Raw genomic sequence first — 20,878 nt, forward strand, 5'->3', positions numbered from 1 at the left:
TCCAACCTCCGTCACCAAGGATTTCTTGACCAGCTCCTGGAGCCCCACTGCCAGGCACTGCGCCTCTAACATCTCCTATCATCGAGGTCTCTTGAGGACCGGCTCTTCGGCACAACCACTGCTTGGGCTTCCTCTTTGCAGAGTTGATTCCACAGGCCAAGGGGGCTGATTCATGATGTTTACAAAAACACGAATCCTCCAGGCATCGAAGCAGCTCCACTGGGCTGAAGAAACAGGGTCATTGACAGAGGTGGGGGGAAATGTCCCCGTCTTCATAAAGACTGCTAAAGAGTGCTTGCCTCTCCAAATCCCAGATGTTTCCCCAGAAACCTTCACAAAGAGAAAGAAAACCGTGGGTCGCCTGGGTGGCTCAGTCGGTTAAGTGCCTGACTCTTGATTTCGGCTCAGGTCATGATCTCAGGGTCATGAGGTCAGTCCTGCACTGGGCTCGGTGCTGAGCGTGGAGCCTGCTTGGGATTTTCTCTCCCCCTCTCCACCCACCCCTCCCCCTGCCCAGCAGGTGCATGCGTATGCTCTATCTTAAAAAAAAAAAAAGAAAAGAAAAGAAAAGAAAAGAAAAGAAAAGAAAAGAAACCAAGAATTGGGTCCTAGGTAGCAAATGCTTTTTGGACAGACAAGTTTTTTGGTGCCTCCCATGTTCCAGGCACCATACTAGCTCCTTTTCATGTCAGTTTACTTAATCCTTATTAACAACTCTGTGAAGTATGTACTGTCCGCCTTCTCTACAGATGAGGAACAGAGGTTTAGCGATGTTAAATACTAGCCAACATCACTCTTGTCTGTCTCCAAAGCCCATCACACTGCCGTGATGGGAGGCTGGTGTCATATATATCATACATAAGCCAATAACAAAAGACAAAAACCAAACATCCATTTATCTTCAGTTTTGTGCTTCCTAGGCTCTGGAATAATTTGCATTACAATTACTGTGTAGCAGGTAATCAGTGCTTATTCTGTGGAGTGAAGGTATAAGAATAAGACCCTTCTGGGCCCACAAAAGATACAGATGAGCTCTCCTGATATGCATGATGTCATGGCCTTCTCTTATGTACACAGATGTACGAAGAGAGAGATAGAGATAGCTAGCTTTATGTGCACAGATGACAGGTATGGAGCCTTGTGCGCACAGGTGCATGCAACTCTCCTCATGTGTGTGGATGGTCTGTACCTACCTTCATGTGCTCACGGGGTGCACACCCACCCCTGTGCACACAGATGACATGGACTATCCTTAAGCATGCAGGCGACATGTCTTAACTCATGGGATAATGATATCTGACATGTGGGGAAGTGCTTTATAATGGACATTCACAGTATTTACTAACTGTTCAAGTTTAAACCGTGTCAGATTTTTCTCTTTCATGTATTGGACCCACACCCAAAAGTTAGGGTGTCCTCAGACAACCATTCAGCACCTTGGCTGTTATATGATTCCCAACAGTGCTTCCAAAGGTAAAATTAGAGGTGCAGATTTTGCCTTCAGGGATCAGGAGCATATCACATGGGGAACACAGATCAGGCAGCCAAAGCAACGGAGTCTCCATCAGAGTGACCCTGGTGTGATCTGCCACGTGAAATGGATTTTCATGGATGTGTCTGCTCAGTAGTCCTTTTCCCTTTGGGAAGTGCCACGGCCACTCCCTCCTGAGCTGCCGTGTCAGTGCATCGTGACCTGTTCCTGGCCATTTGGTTATTCCAGGGATGAGCACTTGACCCAGCTGGGCATCGCGATCCCAGAGTCCTTGCCTAAGACTTCTGTAACAGGGACTTAAAAAGAGAGTCGGCTTTTCATTAGTGACGAGGTGTGACCAGAACTGTGAACATTGAGGCCGTCAGTGACCAGGTAAAGAAAGTTGGTGTGCAAGCAAAAGATCAATGAAACCAATAGGCGCGCGCACACACACACACACACACACACACACATAGCCAAAACACAAGACAGAAAGGCAGAGACAGACAATGAAGACATTTGAGCATTTGAGTTCTTGGTTCTGATAGGGCATGGGTATTTCATGAAGGGGGCCCTAAAATCTAGGACCAAGTCCTTCTTTCTGCTAAGGCTAGTTGGGGATGGTTTGCAGTTACTTCCAATAAAAGGACCCTTACCAATGCAGAATGATGGATGGTCCCTGTCCTATTAGTGCAAATAGACCGCAGTAAATACCTACTGAGAGACAGACCTGTGATATTGTCTCAATGCTCAAAATATAGATATGGCCCAGATCTCCCGTCAGAGATAGTTAATTTGGCATATTAATTTTTCAGAAACTTTCCAAATATAAATTTACGGTAAGCACTTAAATATTATCATAAGTACTTAAGATACATTTAAGATGCATGTATAAGTTTGCATAGTAAACTTTTATTGATCTGGCTTTCTAAATAATAAGAGATTTGAAATTACCTAATTTTTCCTTACTCTGTGGAAGCAAATGAAATAAGATATGGTAACTAAGGGAACTATTCTAAAAAACACCTTTTGGGATACACTATAGGGTCAACATGAACACCTTCAATATTCTGTGTACTTCAGCGCCTGAATGAATCATCAAAGCTATGAAGCACAGCTTGACCTTGAAGTGTATTTTAGTCTCCTATAATTCTATGATATAACTTGTTTATAATTCATGTATGAGCATCATGATAATAACAGCTACTACTTTTGAGCTCCTACCATGTAGCAGGCAGGCACCATTCTGGGGGCCAAACACACGTTAACTCCTTTAACCCCCACAACAATCCTCTTGGGTAAATACTGTCGTTATCCCTATTTGCAGATGACCGAGCGGTTACATAATTTGCCCAAGGTCACACAACCATTAAGAGGTTAAGCTGTGGAGAGAACAGCCTGATATTACAGTCCACACCTGTTAGGTAACTAAGATAATCATAGTAGGTCTCAGGTAAGTAGCAGAATCAACGAACATGACAGCCTACTTCTCAAGTCCTTTAGAGGGGATTTTAATGTACTACTTGTTTACAAACTCTTTGGATTTGTAGACTATGGATTGGGTGTCAGTGAGGCAGAGATCTATGCAGAAAATCTTTTATTATGAGGGCTTAGGTCCCTGTGTCTCGGAAGAGAGCAACATGGTGGACCTCCTCAACCCAGAGACAGCCTCCGCCAATCTCTCCTCATTTCCTTATGGTGAGAGCAAAGCTTTCCAAGGCTTCCCATCTCTCTCAGGGTAAGAATTAGAACCCTTCCCGGGCTACAGGCCTTGTTAATCTCACCAGTCTCCACTGGGACATGTCACCTCACTCCTCTGGCCTTACATTTTATAAAACCTTTGGATAAGACATTTCCTCTGACTGGTACCTCCACTTTATCTGAGCCATTTAGGCAAATCCTAATCATCTGTTAGGCCTTCCCTGAACCACAGACCACATCTAGTTCCCTTCCTATAATCTCACAGCATCTTGTACTTCTTTCTTGTCATATTTATGAAAGCAGTAACAGAAAAATTGTGTAATTACTGAATGTCTTGTCTCCCTGGCTCTAGGGGCAAGCTTCACGTAGGCAGGGGCTGTGTTTGTCTTGTTCATTGCTGAATCCCCAGCACTTAGCCCACAGCTTAGCAGGTAATTAGCACCAAATAAATATTTGTAAACTAAGTAGAAGAATTACCAGTCACCAGCTGAAGAGGAAATAAATACTGGAATCTCCTTGGCATTGACCAGACCTGCTGAGTGTGGAAGACCTGCCCAGACACAGAGAACGCAAGAGCAGCTTGGCAAAGTGCTCAGCAAGCCAGAGGATAAACGAGTATACCTATAAAATTTGTTTTCTATACAACTTTTACATGTTTGGCAAGTGGTGAGGGCAAAATTATGATTTTGTGAGCAATAAAATACAATCCAATTTTAACAGTGCTAAAATCTTGATCAAAGAAATCTCAAAACACGGAGGGCCAACGTAAAAAAAAAAACATAGTGGTTTTGATGGAATTGTGTCTTGCTACCAAGTATGTTTCTATGGTTATCGCTGTTCGCTTTTAGTCGCAGCCCTTTTTACTTTATATCTTTATTTTCTGCAAAGGTTTTTTATCATCTCTTTACTGATTCCTCGAAACAATCTTATGCGGAGAACTGGTGCCATGGCCTGGGAGATGAAGAAATGTTTCCTCTTTCAAAGACTCTATTTTTTGGACGATAAGAATTGCTAAAGAGGAAGCAATCAAACCTATCGCGCTGGCTCTGTCCTCCACCCAGCGCGCTGCTTCCTGGTTTTAGACGCTTTCAGATCCTCCTGTGAAACGTCCTGGATACGTAAAACTGGACTGCCACGCGTTTTGAGATCCCATCTCTCAGTCTGTTCACCTGGAAGACGCCACACGGGAATCGGTCGCGCAAATCCGATTCGTTTCTCGGTGACAACGAACCACAGTTTGCAGCGTTCACCAATGTGACATCAGTCCTTAAGCCTACGCTGGGAAAATGTGGCTCTACTCGTTTTCCCCGCAAGCTTGCAGCTGCCTTCGCGGCCGTGAGGTCCTGCACTTCCCTCCAGGGTCCGCCGGGCGCCCCGCGTACCGGGAGGCGCCTGTCGTGGGCCGCTCCGGGGGACGGTCCCTGCGAGGGACGCCCAGGGGGCCTCCCCGAGGACGCTGCGAAACCCAGACGGACTTCGGTGATTCAAAAAACCACCGCAGGAAGTTGTGCCTCCCAAAGACAGGTGCTGCCTTCGCAAGGCTACAGCTCCCCAACGCCTCCAACTCTCACAGGTCCTTTCTCGCCGCAGGTCTCCCACAGCCCGTGGCCGCAGCCCCGCGCGAACCGCGGAGGATGCGGGCGGCGCCAGGAGCGGCCGTCTGCTCCCACCACACCCGCCCGCCCCGCCGCGCCGCGGCGCGGCCAACGCCTCCGCCACGTGCCCGCCTCCCGCAGCCAGGCCGCTCGCGATTGGCTGGCGGCGCCGCCCGTCGCGAGGGGTGGGCGCGTCGCCCGCAGGCCGGCGCTCCTATTGGTCGTGGCGGCGGCGGCGGCGGCGCGCGCGGCCCGGGCGAGGAGGGGAAGCCGGTGGCGGTGGCGGCGGAACGGGCGGAGGCTGCCGGTTTCGTAACCGTCGCTCCTCCTCGCTGACTTGCGGGCTGCGAGGCCTGGGTCCGTCGGGCCGCGCCGCGCGGGGCCGCTCGGAGTGGAGGCCGCCTGGGGGCGGGCGGGCTGGAGGCGCAGGTAAGGAGGCCGCGGGCGGGCGGGCTGAGGGAAGAGGAGGAGGCCGCGGCGGAGCCGGCCGCTCGCCTGGGTGCAGGCCGGGCCCAAGGAGACCCGGCCCGGCCTGAGGCGGCCGGCTGGCCGGGAAGGCCCCGCGCGGCCCGCGGCGCGGGCGGCGGCCCCGCGCGGCGTCTGATGCAACCTGCCGGCAACACCCGGCGGGGCCGCTGAGCTCATCCCTGGCCGCGGCCCAGAGCCGCGGCGCCGCCCGCCGACCCCCGCGTTCCCCCCGGGCGCCCCTTGCCGCCGGCCGGGGACGGGGCGGGGCGGGGGACGAGGTGTGCCCCCTCCGGAACCCGGCCTCTGTTGGAGAAACGGGCAGTGGTGACAGGCCAGGCGCGTATTGGCCCCTGGGGATACAGGGTGTTCCCCAGAACAGCAGTAGGTGGACCGTCTCTTGCTGTAGTGCCACATCGGATCTTGCCCGCCCCTCCAAGACCAATCGGTGAGGGGAGGCGAGACTTCGGTTCAGAAGTTAGTACAGCGTTCAAGTGGGCAGGGAACGCAGTTGATGTTTTAAGGACAGAACTAATCCGGTGCTTACGTCCGGAGCTGTAATTTGAATATCCTGCACTTCACTGCCGAACGAGGTTAGATGAATGTGCAGCAACCACAAGTGGAATAGAAAAGAGAAGGGGCAGAAACGGAGCGCTTCGCTAGCCTGTCGCAGCGAACACAGTCAAGAACATAGCTAGCAGAGGTGTCTCGATGAAGAGGATGGAAATGCATGTTTGAGGGGGGAGGGATCATTTTTATTCTTTAGAAGGTGTAATTGTTTGGTTTGCTTTGTATCCGAGGTTTATGCTGTAAGCTGGCACCTTAAAACGTGTCAGTTTCAGAAAGGTTTTCAGGTTAGTGGGTTACACAAAAATTGGTAGTTCTCTCTTGGAGCCTACACTCAGCGAATCCTTATGGGAAGAGTGTGCCCTTAAATTCAGATAGGATACGCGACTCCCCAATACATTTTGGAAAGAAAATACTGTAAGGGCATCTTAAAGCTCTTGATATTGAAAAGTTAAAATCTGGTCAGCTATTACCACTTGATCAGTATTGGGGATGAACTGTTCTTAAAGTGGATTCTCTGTTTCTGGGAAAACTTACTCTAAACAAGGCTAAGTAATTGCAGGATGCCAGTGAGCTGAAGAATTTTTCGATTTCTTGATTCCTGCTTCTGGTGGGTGCACTTGGCTGATTCAGTCATTTTTAATAGCTGCCTGAAAAACAGGAGGAAACAAAATTTCATTTTTTCGGAATATCCTTTAAATTCTCCAGAGCACATCATGACGGTCAGCAGTTGTCTGATCTTGGAGAGGTGGTTTCATCTGTAGGGATTTAAACGGCACATGGTGAGTCCCTGGTAAAGACAACTAGGACAGCATGGGGCTGAATTTGGTCTTAAGGTCTAGGCTTGTCTCACCTGATCACAGCAGTGGTGAATGTGGGTAGCCACAATTCCGGGTTTATTGTAGATTCTTGGGAGCGAGTGCTTCCTCAGGTTCTTGTAGGTATGTTGGTCTCCTACCTTTTTGGCTTTCCAGCCCTGTCGGTTAAAAAAATTTTTTTTGAGTATGAGGTGTACTTATAAACAATGTGCGTACTATTTTTTTTGTATGTTGCAAATCCTGCCAAAAGTAGATTAAAGAGATGATGTTAAAGACAAATGCCATGCGTTTTCTCCATACTCCAGTGGGCCACTCGTGTACTCCCTGAAGGGATGTACCCTCCTTCATGGACCCCGTGTTGGGTCGTGAAGCAGCAGTGGCAACTAAATAGAAACCCTGCTCATTTAGGTATGTACCGCCTTTGCTTTTACCTTGACATCACATACAGTGCAGAGCTGTCAGACCCTGGCAGCACATACCTAAGAACTTGAGGTTATTCACTGGAACACATAACTGGGCTAAATAGAAAATAAAGGTTCTCAACTGAGATGAAGCAAAGAGCAGACGAGAAATGTTCATTGTATAGACTGGGCACTCGAAGTAGCAAGTGGAATTGTATTTTTATTTTCCTGTACACCTCTAAGAAAGACAAGAACTTAGGGTAGGAAGACCCTAATACCTTGCTAACACTATTGATTTAATTGTGGTTATTTTAAGGGAGTTCAGTTCTAGAGAATCCCATTTTTATATAGGACATTTATAAAAATAAATGTTTTCTCTTAGCCTGTGAGCCAGTATTTGACAAGTATTTCTCCAGCACCACCAGTCTCTGGCTAACCCCACACGAGATGCTGGGCATGTGGATCGGAAGACAGAGTCCTGCCTCTAGCTCAGTCTGCAGGGAGCCACATTATAGAGCTGGAGTTGACAGAGAAGCTGGGGGAACAAACTGGAAAGCTGCACAAAGAAAAATGAAAGCATGACCATTTAGGGGGTCGGTAGTGGTTTGGTATTATTGAGGTGTGAAGCATAAGGGAGCAGGGGTTGGCGAGAGAATGAATACCTTCCATTTGATCCTGGGCACTGGAGCAGGTTTGAGTGCTCGATTGCTCTGGAGGCAGTGGTTGGAGGGTGCACTGCTAAACCAGAGGGGATGAGTGCCCCTGGGAGATGATGTCAGCTGAGGTAATTCTGTGGTGTTAGGACAGAGAGGGATGGTGGTTGTAAGTTCTTTTGGGAGTTGAGTGGGTAGAATAGATACCAGTGATTGTACAGATTGGGAGTAAGGGAGAAACATCTATGAATATTTTGGAGTGTAGATGCTCACTGAGGCAATTTGAGTTAATTTATTTTGGGGAGGGGCACCTGGGTGGCACAGCGGTTAAGCGTCTGCCTTGGGCTCAGGGCGTTATGGGATCGAGCCCCACATCAGGCTCCTCCGCTAGGAGCCTGCTTCTTCCTCTCCCACTCCCCCTGCTTGTGTTCCCTCTCTCGCTGGCTGTCTCTATCTCTGTCGAATAAATAAATAAAATCTTTTTTAAAAAAAAGAATTTATTTTGGGGAGCATGGGGAGGAATATTTGGTTGTACATAGTGTGAAAAAAAAAATGACAGGAGGATTAGGAAAATTCTTGACAAGTTTACCTTCCCAAATGAAACTTGAGAGAAATTTGTTTTACTCATTCTAACTGTTGAGTTTTCAGTGTGTTACTGATTTGAATGAACACTACTTGAATTAAGAAATTTGAATTTAAAAATTTACCCAATCAGACCATCTTTCTTAAGATCCATTGTTATTTTGCAGCATTGGCTCTCAGACCTCAGTGTCAGCAGAATCACTTGGAGGTCTCTTTAAAACAAGATTGCTCAGCCCTGTTCTTAGGGCTCCTGATTCTCATGTCCGGGGCAGCCGGGGAATTTGCATTTCTGACAGGTTCCCAAATGCTGCTGCTGCTGGTCCAGGGACCGCACTTTGAGAACTACTGCTCTTCAGATTTTCTCCTGCTCCCTGCTTGAATGATTCACATGCAAGGAAACGAGGCACCACCCTGCTTCCTGTAGAATGAACTTTGGAATAGTACTTGCCCACATAGGAGCCAGACTTTCACTTAGGATTGAATATCCAGATTTGAAATAAACTAATTCTTTTTTTTTTTTCCCCATTGTAGGTGCTCAGTAAATGTTTGTGGAAGGAACAAAAGCATAAATGACAGTGGAAACTGTAAAAGGTGTAACTTCGGAGGCAGCTGTTTTGCTTGTGTAAAAACAGAATTGATAATCTGGAGTTAACACTTTTGGACCACTTGGCCCTTTGATCCCCTTTACTTGTTTACTTTCCTTAATGGATATTTTTTCACTTAGAACTTACTTTCTTGGCTTTGGTTGAGGAACTTAAAAAAAAATCACTTTTGAGTTCTTTTTATCATTTCCAAGTTTCCTTGCTTACATTTTTACCAATTTGATAGTTACTCTTTGTTTTTCAAGCCAAAGGGCACATTTTCAAAGTCCCCCCTATTATGTTCAGCCTAGTACCTTAGCAAGATGAATCAGCAGGTAAAAGCTCTTCCCCATTCCTGTATCTTTGGATACAGAAACGGGCATGGAACATCACTGAATTTGGAGCCTGTATTAAAAGTTTTTAGTGATTTGGGAATAAAAAGCAGAGCATAACGGGGAAGAAAAGAGTTTTTAGTGACTGAAGTTCATGGTATATTTTCAGAGTCAGAAGGCATCCTACCATTCTACATCCCTCATTTGCAGTTGGGGAAATCGAGGCCCAAAGAGGAGAAGGGATGGGTCCAGAGCAAAACTGGGGGAGCCAGAGCCAAGACAAGGATTGACCTGGTTCCTGCTCTGTACCTTTTGGATCATTGTTATCTTTGAGCTTTCTGTAGAGATTAGCTTTAAAGATTAAAAACATAATTGGTGTATGAAAAATAAAAAAGTTAAATAAGATGACCATGATCATGATAGTTGAGACAATCCCAGGAGAAGTGTTAAAAAAAGTTTTTAAAAGTCGACTAAAATTCTTATGCTCACTTTACACCAAATAAGTAAGCAGCAATGTAGATGGCCATTAACACTGTTAGTGGTAAGGTGGCCCAAATTAATACTGAACTACCACTGTTTAACTGGAAGAAAAAATAGGGAACATAATAAATTACCCAGGAAAATTGTGGAATGTCCATTATTGAAGGTAGAGTAGATATCCATCCATGGTTTGGAAGGAAGCTCTCTCTTTTGCCTTAGTTTTGAAGTGAGAACAGTTGACCCACTAACTCAGGGCTGCAGGCACGGGTTTGAAAACAATGGAAAGTAAAGATAATACGGATTTTTGAAAAGGAAAGATTTTTAAAAGCAGACCAATGAACAGTGTTTATACAAGGAGCACCTGGCTAAAGGTTTGGGTGAAGCTACTGGTGTTTACTATCTGAGTAAGAACTGTGAGATGTACTCATTTGAGGCATTTCGTAATTCTGGCTCCAGGTTTTTTCCACTGGTGTAGGTTTAGCAGTTTTGTGAAAAGAGAACAGGATAGTTGCATGGTTCATAACACTGCCTTCTGAATTTCCAAGAGTGCTGTTTCTTGGTGGACATGGCCCATCCGCTGAGTCAGTTTGTCTTGAAGTGACCTCATGATCGGGTAGGTATGCTTTTGACACATCTTGAGGCAATTGTAGTGACCTAGTTGGATTGCTAGTCATCCAAGTATGACTAGTTTCTGAAACTGCGGCTTCATTTCTATGGGCGGCAGTGCAGGACACTCGAGAGTTGGCATTCCCTCTGAGCCGCATCTGCCGTGTCAAGTGGGTGCCGGCCCAGTCTCTCTGGCTGGCCTCAGCCCCGTTCTTGCTCTTCCTCGGGTGCATTAGTAGGGCTTTTGTTTCTTTCCTTGTGGTTTCAGGTTGCCTATGTTGAGATGTGTTTATAAATTATGTCAAGAAGGAAAAAAACCCCACTGTTAGAAGCAGCATGGTGGGATGGGGCAGCACCCGGAGGTCCCAGAGCTCCGAAATCTCTGATCCAAGAAGCTAACTTAGGAAATCTATGTAAACTACTATCTGTGAGGTCATTAAAAACAAAACAAAAAACAAGCCCCCCCAAAGTCTTTTCAGAACATTCCGTAAAGATGTACTCCAGGAGAAAAGTCTGATCCTTGGTGACTCAGTCTCTGCATATCGGTGTAAGGAGCGTGCAGTGATCCTGACGAGTCGTGGAGATCGGGCACTCTGCCGCAGGATTCTGTTCTGACGTGAGCCAACAATCGAAGCTTTGTCCCCCCTTTCTTTGCAGGTGTTTCTTCTATCATAATTGAACTCAGGTTTTCCGTGTTTCACCCAAACATCTCAAATTTCTCTCTGGCAGATTGCCAAGTGCTATTCGTTCCTCTGTGCTACCTAATTAGCGGTATTCTTTTGTTTTTCCTTCCATTTTTGATAACAATCACAGACGACAGCACCCGCAGGGATTCAGGTGGGCTGAATTTGGCCTCACGGTGCTCCTGCGCTAACGTACCTTTCGAAATGAAATGATTGAGACTTCTGAAACATCGGACAGTCGGCCGTTGCTGTAGACCGTCCGCATAATCAGTTAACGCTGGCTTGCTGTTAGGTACATGCGAGTTTTATCTCATTTGATCTTGTCATTTCAAACATTTTAATGCAATTTATTTTTTAACTAGGTGCATGTGAAGATTTCTTGGCAGCTTCGTGTGGAAACCATTGATCACCTTGCCCTCATTTCTGCCTGTTCTGTGTCAGCTAGAGAGTGTCCAAATGAGCAAGATAGCCCCGCAGAACAGCACGCCGGGAATAAGCGTTATTCACAGTCAGGCTCATGCCGGCGGCTTACAGCAGGTTCCTCAGCTGGTGCCTGCCGGCCCCGGGGGAGGAGGCAAGGCCGTGCCTCCCAGCAAGCAAAGCAAAAAGAGTTCGCCCATGGATCGCAACAGCGACGAGTATCGTCAGCGCAGAGAAAGGAACAACATGGCTGTGAAAAAGAGCCGGTTGAAAAGCAAGCAGAAGGCACAGGATACGCTGCAGAGAGTGAATCAGCTCAAGGAGGAGAACGAACGGTTGGAAGCCAAAATCAAACTGCTGACCAAGGAGCTCAGCGTACTGAAAGATCTGTTTCTGGAGCACGCGCACAGCCTCGCAGACAACGTGCAGCCCGCTAGCACTGAGAATACAACGGCGACTTCGGATAACGCGGGGCAGTAGACCTCACCCCTTCCACGCGTCACAGCTCGTGGCTCGAACGTTAAAGGTGTGATTTCCTACACCACGCAGGTCGATGGCCGGACATGGTCTTGTTCCATTATTCAGAGATCCACTGAAGGTTGTTTTCTAGGATCAGCACTGAAGAGTTGATTAGCTAAAAATGTTAGCCATGTAATTTGAATATCTAGTTTTAAATGGCATGGATTTTTTTGTGGGGATAAAACAAATTTCTTAAGGTATATGGTGAAAAAAAAAAAAAAGCCCTGGACCTTGATGTTCTTCACAAATCCTCACGTCCCAAGAAATGCTTCTTTCGTAGGTTGATAAAAGGAGTGGGAGCTGGCGGGGCCTGCAGGAGGGTCTTGGTTTTATTGGAGATGATTAGCCTACGAGAAGTTGAATGCCATCTGTGTTAATCTGTTTGTGATTTTTTTCCCCTAAATTATGTATTAAAAATCCTTAGGGCTATAGAAATCAATCACTTTGTAATTTGGAGTGATTTTATGTATAACAGAAACCTTGTTTTAGTCGAATTCGTACTGTTTTCCCCCAACAAGTGTAAGTTTTTGAGTAGCAGTGCCAGGTTATGTAAATTCTATTCCATTTTCAAGACAGTATACAGCCAGTTGGCTTAAAAATACAAATAATTAGGAAGCAAATGGGTTTCTTAAAGGGAAAGCACGTTAGAATGAGTCTTTCAGGACACCTTCGGGTTATTGGGTTGGCATTATTTTGTTTTCTAACAACAAAAACCCCAAGAGTTTAGAGAAACTTGTGTACCACAGTTTGTTTCTGTAGACGCTGTTCGAGTAAGTAAATATTTCTAAAATACCATTTTGACAGCCAAGTTAGTAGACAGATGCCTTAACAATTTACCGATTGGGGTTTAGGTGGTTTCTCCTGTGTCCAAATATCTGCAAATGGGGCCATGATTTTTAAAGGCAAAAGTTTCTTGTGAAAGATCATTTGGCATTTGATCTTAACCAAGTGATTATTAGAAAAATACGTCATCAACTCTATGCCATCTCCCAAAATAATAGTCTAAGAAAACTTGAAAGCGTAAAATTTAATCTTTAATTTATTTCTCTTAAATACATCTTTTTATATTGTTTTTTGTGACGTTTCTTTTTCTAGTTTGTGGGCTCTTCTAGATTTTTTTGTACCACTGCTACTGTTTGTTCATTTGTAAGCTTTTGTGTCCCATAAATTATTTTAGAAAGAAAATACTGATAAAACTCAGGATATTGACATTTTTGTTGAGACTAAAAAATGGCAGTTGTTAAAGTCGGGGATCGCTAGGCTCTGGTTTATGTCAGTGTTGGTGGTTTTGATTTTCCTCGTTGACCTTCCTTCCTTCCTTCCTTCCTTCCTTCCTTCCTTTTTTTTTTTTTAGCACAATCCTAGCTCAGATTTGTTGGCTTTTGTCTGTCTGTGTGTGTGTACGTGTGTGTGTCTGGGCTGGTCTTGACAAGAGACTGAGTCACAATTGATTAAAAAGTTTGTGTTACCAGGTATCTTATTTGAACATGGTCGCTTAGTTTTTGGTCATTTTGTTTCTAACTAGGACCTGGAACAGTGTAACCAGGATGTGACTCAAGTCGCACCCTGGGGTTGGTTCAGAGCGCTGTCTGTGCTCTCCTGGGCAGGCGGAAATACCACCATGACCTGCAACTCAGCAAAGCCTTGAGCCTCTTCCGCATGTGACGGGAACCCGGTGGTGTTCCACGAGAGCCACTGTCCCAGGAGGGTGAGCTCCCCGCAGAGCCAGGAGCGAGGTTTCTGTTCGGTTCCAGCACCGGTTTGCTCTGGGTGCAGTATCAGTCTACTTCCAGGCTGATAGTGTTTTGACGGACTAGGAGGTAACCCACAGAATCCTACTGAATCTTTAATAGCTGATTGAGGTTATGTAATTAACCTAATTAGAGGTGCCGTGAGGTCACTTGAATCTTTAAGCGCCTATAAAGGTGTTATAATCTCTTGTTTACTAAAAAAAAATGTCTTTCAGAAATTGATGTCCCTATGGAATTTATGGTTTCCCATTATATGAATTGACTTAACTATCTTGGAGAAGAAGCTTTAGGGAAATCATCAGGGGTGTGCACTCGATATTTCAAATCCGAACATAAGATTGAAACTTTTGGAAAAATTGATTCAAGCTTTCCTGTTACTTCTGCAAATCAGAACTGTAGCACAAGCGGTCATGTGTGCGAAGAACAAAAATGTTAACCATCGTCCTGACTGTCTTACTGAAGTAAGTTTGGGAATGAAAGTCTATAGCTTGATAGATTTATCAGTATCAAATTGAGGGAAACCAAGTATGGGGAATGAGTAAGTGTAGAGCTTTGGGAATCGCAAGATGCCTTTTGTAACTTCTGTTCTGCGGGTTACATGTGAGCTGTTAGGATTTGATCTGCCTTTGCCGGCAGGTCCAGTGTCGTAGGAATTAGGCTTTAGTGTGAATGTCTAGCTGTGTCTGAGTCATCCGAGGCGGGTGCCTTCCGGCTGGTGTGGGCAGCAGGTGGTGAGATCAGAGCAGCTCTTCTGCTGTCAGGCCCCTTCGGTGACTGGAATGTGAGCTCAGATACTTGGGACATTGTTACTAAGAGGTAGTAAGATAGTAATAAAATACGACGAGCTGTTTGAAATTTAGGTCACAAGTGTGAAATTCTGAAATTTACATAAAAAAGTAGTATGTGCAATTTAATATTTGGTATTAAAAGAAATCCGCCTTTGATGTTTCTTAGTGCCCATTAGAGGGCATGGACTCTGTACCTGCACAACCCAGTTAGCACTCAGAGTGCTTTTTGATGCCTTAGAAATAGGAAGCAAGTTTTTGTTTGACAAAAGCTAGGGAGGAGAAAGTCCGTTCTATAGCTGTTAGAGCTGCCTCTCAGGAAAAAGTCCTTACCTTGTTCTTTTTGTTCCTGGCTTTCCTCCGTTTGTGAGATTACTCTATTTTTTTAAATATAATTTTATTTCTTTCGATGAATTTGAAATAAAAAACTTTGGAATAATGACTGTATGTCCTGTGGGTTTCTTTCTGTTCCTATACCGAGGAAGTGGTCCCGATGTCCAGCAGCCCTGAAGAGCAGGCAGGTGCTTGGCCGTCTTTCCTTTTCCCAGGGCAGGGGTGAAGGTCGCTGGGGGTGGGGGGCAAGAGGTACTTTTGTCCAAGCCTAGATTTCCCTGAATGGATGGGAACACACAGAGTGCCTCTTCGGTGCTGCTCTTTGTTACGTGGTCTAACCAGAAACGGGGGCCAGGGTGAGAAGGCAGCAGCTGGCACGCCTGCTCGGAAGCCTCGTGTCTCCGTGCGTGGTTTCCATTCACACAGTGGAAGGAGAAAGGAGTTCTTGAGGCTTCGAGGTGGACGGGAATGTTGAAGGCCATTCCAGCAGCACAACTGGTAGCGTGTAGCTCACCTTCCGTACGTCATGCTGTAGACTGTCCATACAGATGAACGAGGCGGTACCGAATCCGTGCTGACCCGAGTGTTCCCAGGGAAGACGGCATTCAGAGGCTCTTCTGTGATCCTTCGGCCGTTTGCCTGTCTCGGGAAATAGGTTGCTACTTACTGCGTCTTAACGACAATTGCAATACACTAATTACTTCTGTGGGTAGCACGTCTTAGTTTACAAAGCAGTAGTAATTTGGAAGCCCATAAATAGTTTGTCTTGGGGAATTTTATAGAGAGATGATTTGTGAAGGTGCCAGCTCTTTTTCAATAAAAGCACTTTTGGACCTGCTCTGTCACTGCCTGGGAGTATCTTGAGTCCGTGTGCATTGTACCTGTACTCAGAGACCGCTGACCCTGAATAGTCTCGTACCGCCACTCCTTGCGGAGCCCTAGGCCTGGAAGCTACGCAGCGGTTCCCCGGGGGATCCAGGCTGCAGAACTGGGCTCGGAAGCGAAGGGGCCTGTTGTACTTGGCGTGTCGCTCGAATGACTACGTCTGACAAGGACATCACCACCTTTCCGTTCTACCCCCTAAATGTGCTCCCCTCCCTCCCCCATCGCACAGAACCATCGTCCTCTCTTGCCTGGACTTGGTCTCCTTGGACCGCTGCCTGCTCTCCAGAATCCTCTGTCATTCCCCACTGCACCCAGAGGGAGACCCAGTCTCCTTGTGACGTGGCTCCCTTGATCTTGTGGACTTGCTCTCCCCCGTCCTCTGTCCCGTTACTTTGCTTTGGCTGTAGGGCTTCTCCAGGCTCCTTTTACTCCAGGCCTCCTTCGAACAGCTCACGTCCGATGCCTTCTCTTGTCTCGCTTTTCCCTTTCACCCCTTCCTGTCTCAGCCCCCTGGCTTTCTAGACAAGGTCAGTCAGCCCCATACTTTCCTTCACGGCGCTTTTCGGTGAAGAGAGATCTGTGCTTACTCGTTCAAGGCGAAGCCTCTCGGACCTGCAGGCCCAGAGAGCAGGGATGGTGGTTTTATCCTACACCGCACAGAGCAGATGCTCAATTATTTATTGAATGAATACCCAGACCCTTCAGGGTTTCAGAAAGGCTTTTTGGGTGCTGTTCAGCCTTCTGGAAGGGTCTCTAAGGCATTTCTGAAGCTGTATGCGTTTCTGCAGAGCTTTGGGGGCATGAGGAGTTGGGTGCATCCTCGGGAACACGGGGTAGAAGGGGCTCTGCCGCCGCCCAAGCCCCCCACCACCCCAGGGTGTCTTGACTCCCCAATTTGGCGAGACCAGTCAGACCTATGCTCCCAGGGTCCCTCTGTGACAACGTGCAGTTACTGGGATTTCCCCTTATCTTTTGACCTTCTTGCTTGGTAATCACAGAAAATGCTTCTGTGAAACGGGCAGTTTTGGTATGAGGCGTCTGAGAGGCAGGAAGGAGAAAGAGGCGAGGCGATAGAGCGAGGTGTGTTTCTTAAACGAAACCGTCCATTTCAAGGGCCGGCCTCCCCGTGCCCTGAGGGTATCTGGGGGCAAGGGCAGCTGGAACCCCGGACGCCAGAACGTGTCCCCCGCAGGTGCAGCTGGGCCAGAGAAACATTTGGTGAACGGAGACTCCTGACACCCCAGACCATCACTGCAAACTGCTCACGGGCACAAATAACCTGGGGGCCGCCTGTGCTCCGGCAGCAAACCTGAGAAAACCGGTGGGATCCATCCGAGAAGCAAAGCAGATGAACGGTGATTTGGAACCGAAGTGGTCTCATTTTAATGTGGCCACTTTGCAAGCACTTGTGTGTGACTGCCGCAGGAAGAAATCGGTTTGGACTCAACGCTTCAGTGACTTCTCAAAATGTCTAGCTTGGGCTACAGAGTTTCCCGCCCCTTCGTGGTTTCATCTCTGGTGTCCCTTCACCTTGGCTCGGAAACTCCTGGAGGAGAGCGCTGTGCAGAGACGGGCCCGGAACGGTTTGGCACAGAGCTCCCACGCTCCTGGCCGGGGCAGGCCTGCGGGACGGGAGGGACCTGAGCCAGCAGAGGTGAGGATGGGCATGCTGCCATCGGCAGGGCCCAGGCCCAGCTGGCCCCGGCACGCTCCCTGCCTGAGTGGAGTTCGGTCCGCGGGTTTACACTCAGGGAAGACAAATGGCCTCACAAGACACATGGCAGACACGAGGAGGCTCGCCTCTGCCCCGGAGCTGCCCTAGGTAGCCGCGTCTGTCCGGCGCATGCCGGCTTTGCTAGCGTGTCCCCATGGAAAGGACGTCAGGGACAAGGCATCCCTGCAAGTCTCAGGTTTTACCAAACTGTGCCTTAGGTCCTACCTAAAAACTCTGCCCCCTGCAGAAACCTAGCTTTGAGGCAGCAGCCACGTGGAAAAGGCTGCGTCTTCTACCGGTGAAGCTTCCCCTCTGCACGGGCAAGGCGCCGTGTAGGGCGGCTCCACGCCTGCGCTCGGGCTCGCGGCTCCCTGCCCCGCAGCGTCTCGGGCCGTGGCCGCCGGGCTCCGCTGCGAGCGAGAAGGAACAGAGACGAAGCCATGCACAAAGGCCCGCTTTTGGAAAGTTTTTATTGCAAATGCTACTCTGCACATTGATTTTTGAGAGAAAACACTGGAAATGGATCTTCCCTGAGCAGAAGAATACAAGTGACAGCAAGACACAATTTAGTTGCTAGTCAAGAGAATTATTTTCCATTAGCACTTCAAAAGCCACTGTCGTTCAAGCAAAGTAAAGCAGATTGAGGTGCGATCCCGCAGAAGGTTAAGGAAGAGACCCCCTGCCCCCGAGGAAGCAGCGCGTTCGAAAGCGGACGCAGCCACGTGGTTTCTGCACGCCCATCTCCAGGCAGGAGGCTGCCCATCGTGAAGACAGGGTGCCAGGCTGGGTCCCTGGTCCCACGGGGCACTCCCAGCTGGCTCTACTTGGGGCCAGAGAAGGGAGTAAAGGCCTTGTCACTGCCTGCCATGCACGCTTCAATCTCGTCCACCGTGCGGGGCACACAGGTCAGCAGTTCCATGCCGCTGGTGGTCACCACGACGTCCTCCTCGATCCGGACCTGCGTCACAATGACAGATACTCATGGGGGCGCCTGGGTGGCTCAGTTGGTTGAGCGTCCAACTCCTGGGTGTCGGCTCAGGTCATGACTTCATGGGTCCTGACATCAAGCCCCAAGTCAGGCTCCACGCTCAACAGGGAATCCGCTTGAGTTTTCACTCTCTCCCTCTGCCCCTCCCCCTACTCAGGAGTGTGAGCACGCTCGCTCTCAAATAAATAAATAATCTGAAAAAGAGAAACCCCGAAAAAAAAAAGCGAAGAATGACAGACACTATTTCGGAGCTGGCCTCACGCACCAGATTAGAGGGTCAGACCAGCCCCTTCTAAGGAGCGGTCTATCCAGCCATGATGGAAGGGGCCAGCCTCCAGGCCTCCGTCGGAAGCTGTTGAGAAGCAGCCCCCCCATGGGGCCATCTGCTCCTGCCACCTGCCCACCCTGTCCTTGCCGCTTGCCCGGTGGACGGGGGTCCCCCGGAGTGGGCCGGGGTTTTGTGGAATCTGCATGTGTCTTGTTGGGGAGCAAGGCACCGGCCTGTGACAGACCATGAGAAAGCGCAGGCCGTGTCCTTCTCAAGGGAGGAGTGAAGATCACCCCCTCCCCCCAGGGCTCCGCAGCGTGCGCGTGTGGGTGTCCTGGAGCCGGGACGCGGGGCAGTGGGCACTCACCCCACCGAATCCTCGGAAGCGCTGCAGGACCTCGCGGTTGAAGAAGCAGGCGCGGGCCGGGTCGGCCAGGGCCTCGTCCAGGAGGTGGTCGATGAAGTAAATGCCCGGCTCCACGGTGAGCACCATGCCCGGCTCCAGGTGCCGCGTGGTGCGCAGGCTCCGCAGGCCGGGCTCATCGATGCGTTCCACGCCCTGCGAGGAGGGGAAGGGCCAGGAGGACCTCAGCGCTGGCTCGGACGGGGCGGAGGGGGGGGGGGGATCTGCCGCGGTGGCAGCCAGATGGCCGCAGAGCCTTCCCTGACCGGGCGGGTGCTGCTCAGGCCAGAGGCCTGGTGCTGGCCCCGGGGGTGGGGGTGGGGGCTGCTCTTGCTGGGGCTGCCAGGGAGGCTTTGTGGCCACGGGCGCTTGGGTTGAGACCCTCCACTCTCAGCAGACACCCCCAGACTCGGCTGGTTCCAGCCCCTTGTTAACCCCAGCACCGCCTGCGGGAGCCCTGCGGACACCTATGCGCACACACGCGGGGCGAGCTGCCGGAGCCGGCCGCCCTCCCCCAGGCCCTGGCCCCGCTGGCCGGCCGGCAGAATCCCAACTCGGGAAGCCAAAAAAGCTCTTAAGGAGGCTTCCCGGGCTGCATCGCTTCTTCCAGGCAGCTTGAGTGGAAACTGGCCCTAGATGTGCTGGGCCCCGCTCCCCCAGGCCGAGACCCAGGTTTTCCGTAGGGCCTTCCAGGAGGAGGGACAGGTGTTGTCCCCAGGACCGGCCTGCCAGCGCCAGTGCTGTGCACACGCACGGACGCACGTGGAGCCCGTGTGTGTGGCCTGGGAGCATGGCCTCAGAGGAGCACACGTGGGGGTCGGCGCCCGCCTGGGGCCCTCAGCCAAGCCCCGGGGAGTGGCTCCTGCCCTTGAAAAAGTGAGCGGCAGTGACAGCTGCCCCCCGCAGAGGCACCCTCTCTCCCCAAATGCACACCTGGCCTGGGCCCCTCAAGTCACATGGGCATTGCCAACACCTGTCTCCCTGGGTCCCTGAGGCCCCCGGCCCAGGCCCGGGAGCGAGTGGGCAGCGAGCAGGCATCTGGCTAGGCTCTGAGCCGGCCCTGTCCCGCTCGCAGCTCTCCCCTGGAAGCCCAGCTGCTGGAGATGGAGCTGTCATTTCTGACTGTTTGGGGGCCAAGAACATCAGACTTCAATTAGTGGTTCATGTAAGGTAACCACAAACAGGCTGGCTCGGCCTCCACAGCTGGGCACAGCAGGGAAGCCTGTGACTAGGATTCCATGAGGGTGGGGACAGCAGGGCACGCAGAGAAAACTCGTGCACAGCCACCCTGACCTGGCGTGAGCCAGGCCAGGGCGGAGGTGAGGACGGGACACCAAGGCACCGTGACCCCTGATGGCTTGCGCTCTGGGCACAGATGGCCATCTGGAGTGGCACCCGACCCCGTGACACCTCTGCCTGGAGGGGCTAGGCAGGAGGGCAGGGGACGTGTCCCCGACTCGGATGAGAGGTGCTTGTGGGTCCGGCCAGTGGTCTTCTGCCCTCTCAAGTCTGTGCCTGCCCCTGTCCCTTGCCTACGTGCTACCAGCTAGATGCCTGTCCCTTTCCCTCCACTCAAGGTTGTCAAAGCCAGGGGCCCAGCAGAGGCAGCAAACTGGTAGGGTCAGGTCTCCCCGTTCCCGCTCAGACTGTGGGCCCACGCCGGGCTGCCCCACGGGCGTGCCCGAGGGAGGCTGGTCTGCTCAGGACTGTATAGAGACAAGCCTCCGGAAAACTTCAGGACCACTCCTCCAGGTGTGGGTGAGGGGAGAGTGGAAGGGGTACTGGGGGCAGGACAGTAGGCCTGCCGCAGCCCACCGACCTTTATCCCTTCAGAGCATTAGCTCCCAGGAGTCCCCCACCACCAACGCCGCCCGAGC

At 49.8% G+C, this 20,878-nt stretch overlaps 2 protein-coding genes and 1 long non-coding RNA gene across 7 annotated transcripts in view; 1 reads left to right on the forward strand and 2 right to left on the reverse strand.

The window, feature by feature from the left end:
- Nucleotides 1–5,094: 5,094 nt before the first annotated feature.
- On the forward strand, nt 5,095–14,852 carry CEBPG (CCAAT enhancer binding protein gamma). Of its 3 annotated transcripts, none has more exons than XM_057314318.1 (2): nt 5,095–5,196; nt 11,298–14,852. In XM_057314318.1, exon 2 carries the CDS (start codon nt 11,392–11,394, stop codon nt 11,833–11,835), a length of 444 nt encoding a protein of 147 aa, XP_057170301.1. In that variant the 5' UTR covers nt 5,095–5,196; nt 11,298–11,391; the 3' UTR covers nt 11,836–14,852. The 3 variants fall into 3 exon arrangements, with proteins under 3 accessions (XP_057170301.1, XP_057170302.1, XP_057170303.1); XM_057314319.1 differs by lacking the exon at nt 5,095–5,196 and adding an exon at nt 5,604–5,680; XM_057314320.1 differs by lacking the exon at nt 5,095–5,196 and adding an exon at nt 5,726–5,825.
- Nucleotides 5,966–7,120, reverse strand: LOC130544125 (uncharacterized). The gene is made up of 2 exons (XR_008960134.1): nt 6,653–7,120; nt 5,966–6,557 (listed from the first exon to the last, which is right to left on the reverse strand). It is a non-coding gene; the product is annotated as an uncharacterized LOC130544125 (long non-coding RNA).
- A 2,942-nt stretch (nt 14,853–17,794) lies between the features above and the next one.
- PEPD (peptidase D) overlaps nt 17,795–20,878 on the reverse strand; it is a 113,318-nt gene continuing 110,234 nt past the window's right edge. For all 3 annotated transcript variants that reach the window (XM_026484297.4, XM_057314316.1, XM_057314317.1), the window contains 2 exons: nt 18,966–19,157; nt 17,795–18,300 (listed from right to left, as the gene is read on the reverse strand). In XM_026484297.4, coding sequence (XP_026340082.1) covers nt 18,163–18,300; nt 18,966–19,157 — 330 coding nt within the window. In that variant the 3' untranslated portion in view covers nt 17,795–18,162. The remainder of the gene's footprint in view (nt 18,301–18,965; nt 19,158–20,878) is intronic.

The sequence above is a fragment of the Ursus arctos genome, unplaced genomic scaffold, assembly GCF_023065955.2.
Source record: "Ursus arctos isolate Adak ecotype North America unplaced genomic scaffold, UrsArc2.0 scaffold_19, whole genome shotgun sequence".
Lineage (NCBI taxonomy): Eukaryota > Metazoa > Chordata > Mammalia > Carnivora > Ursidae > Ursus > Ursus arctos.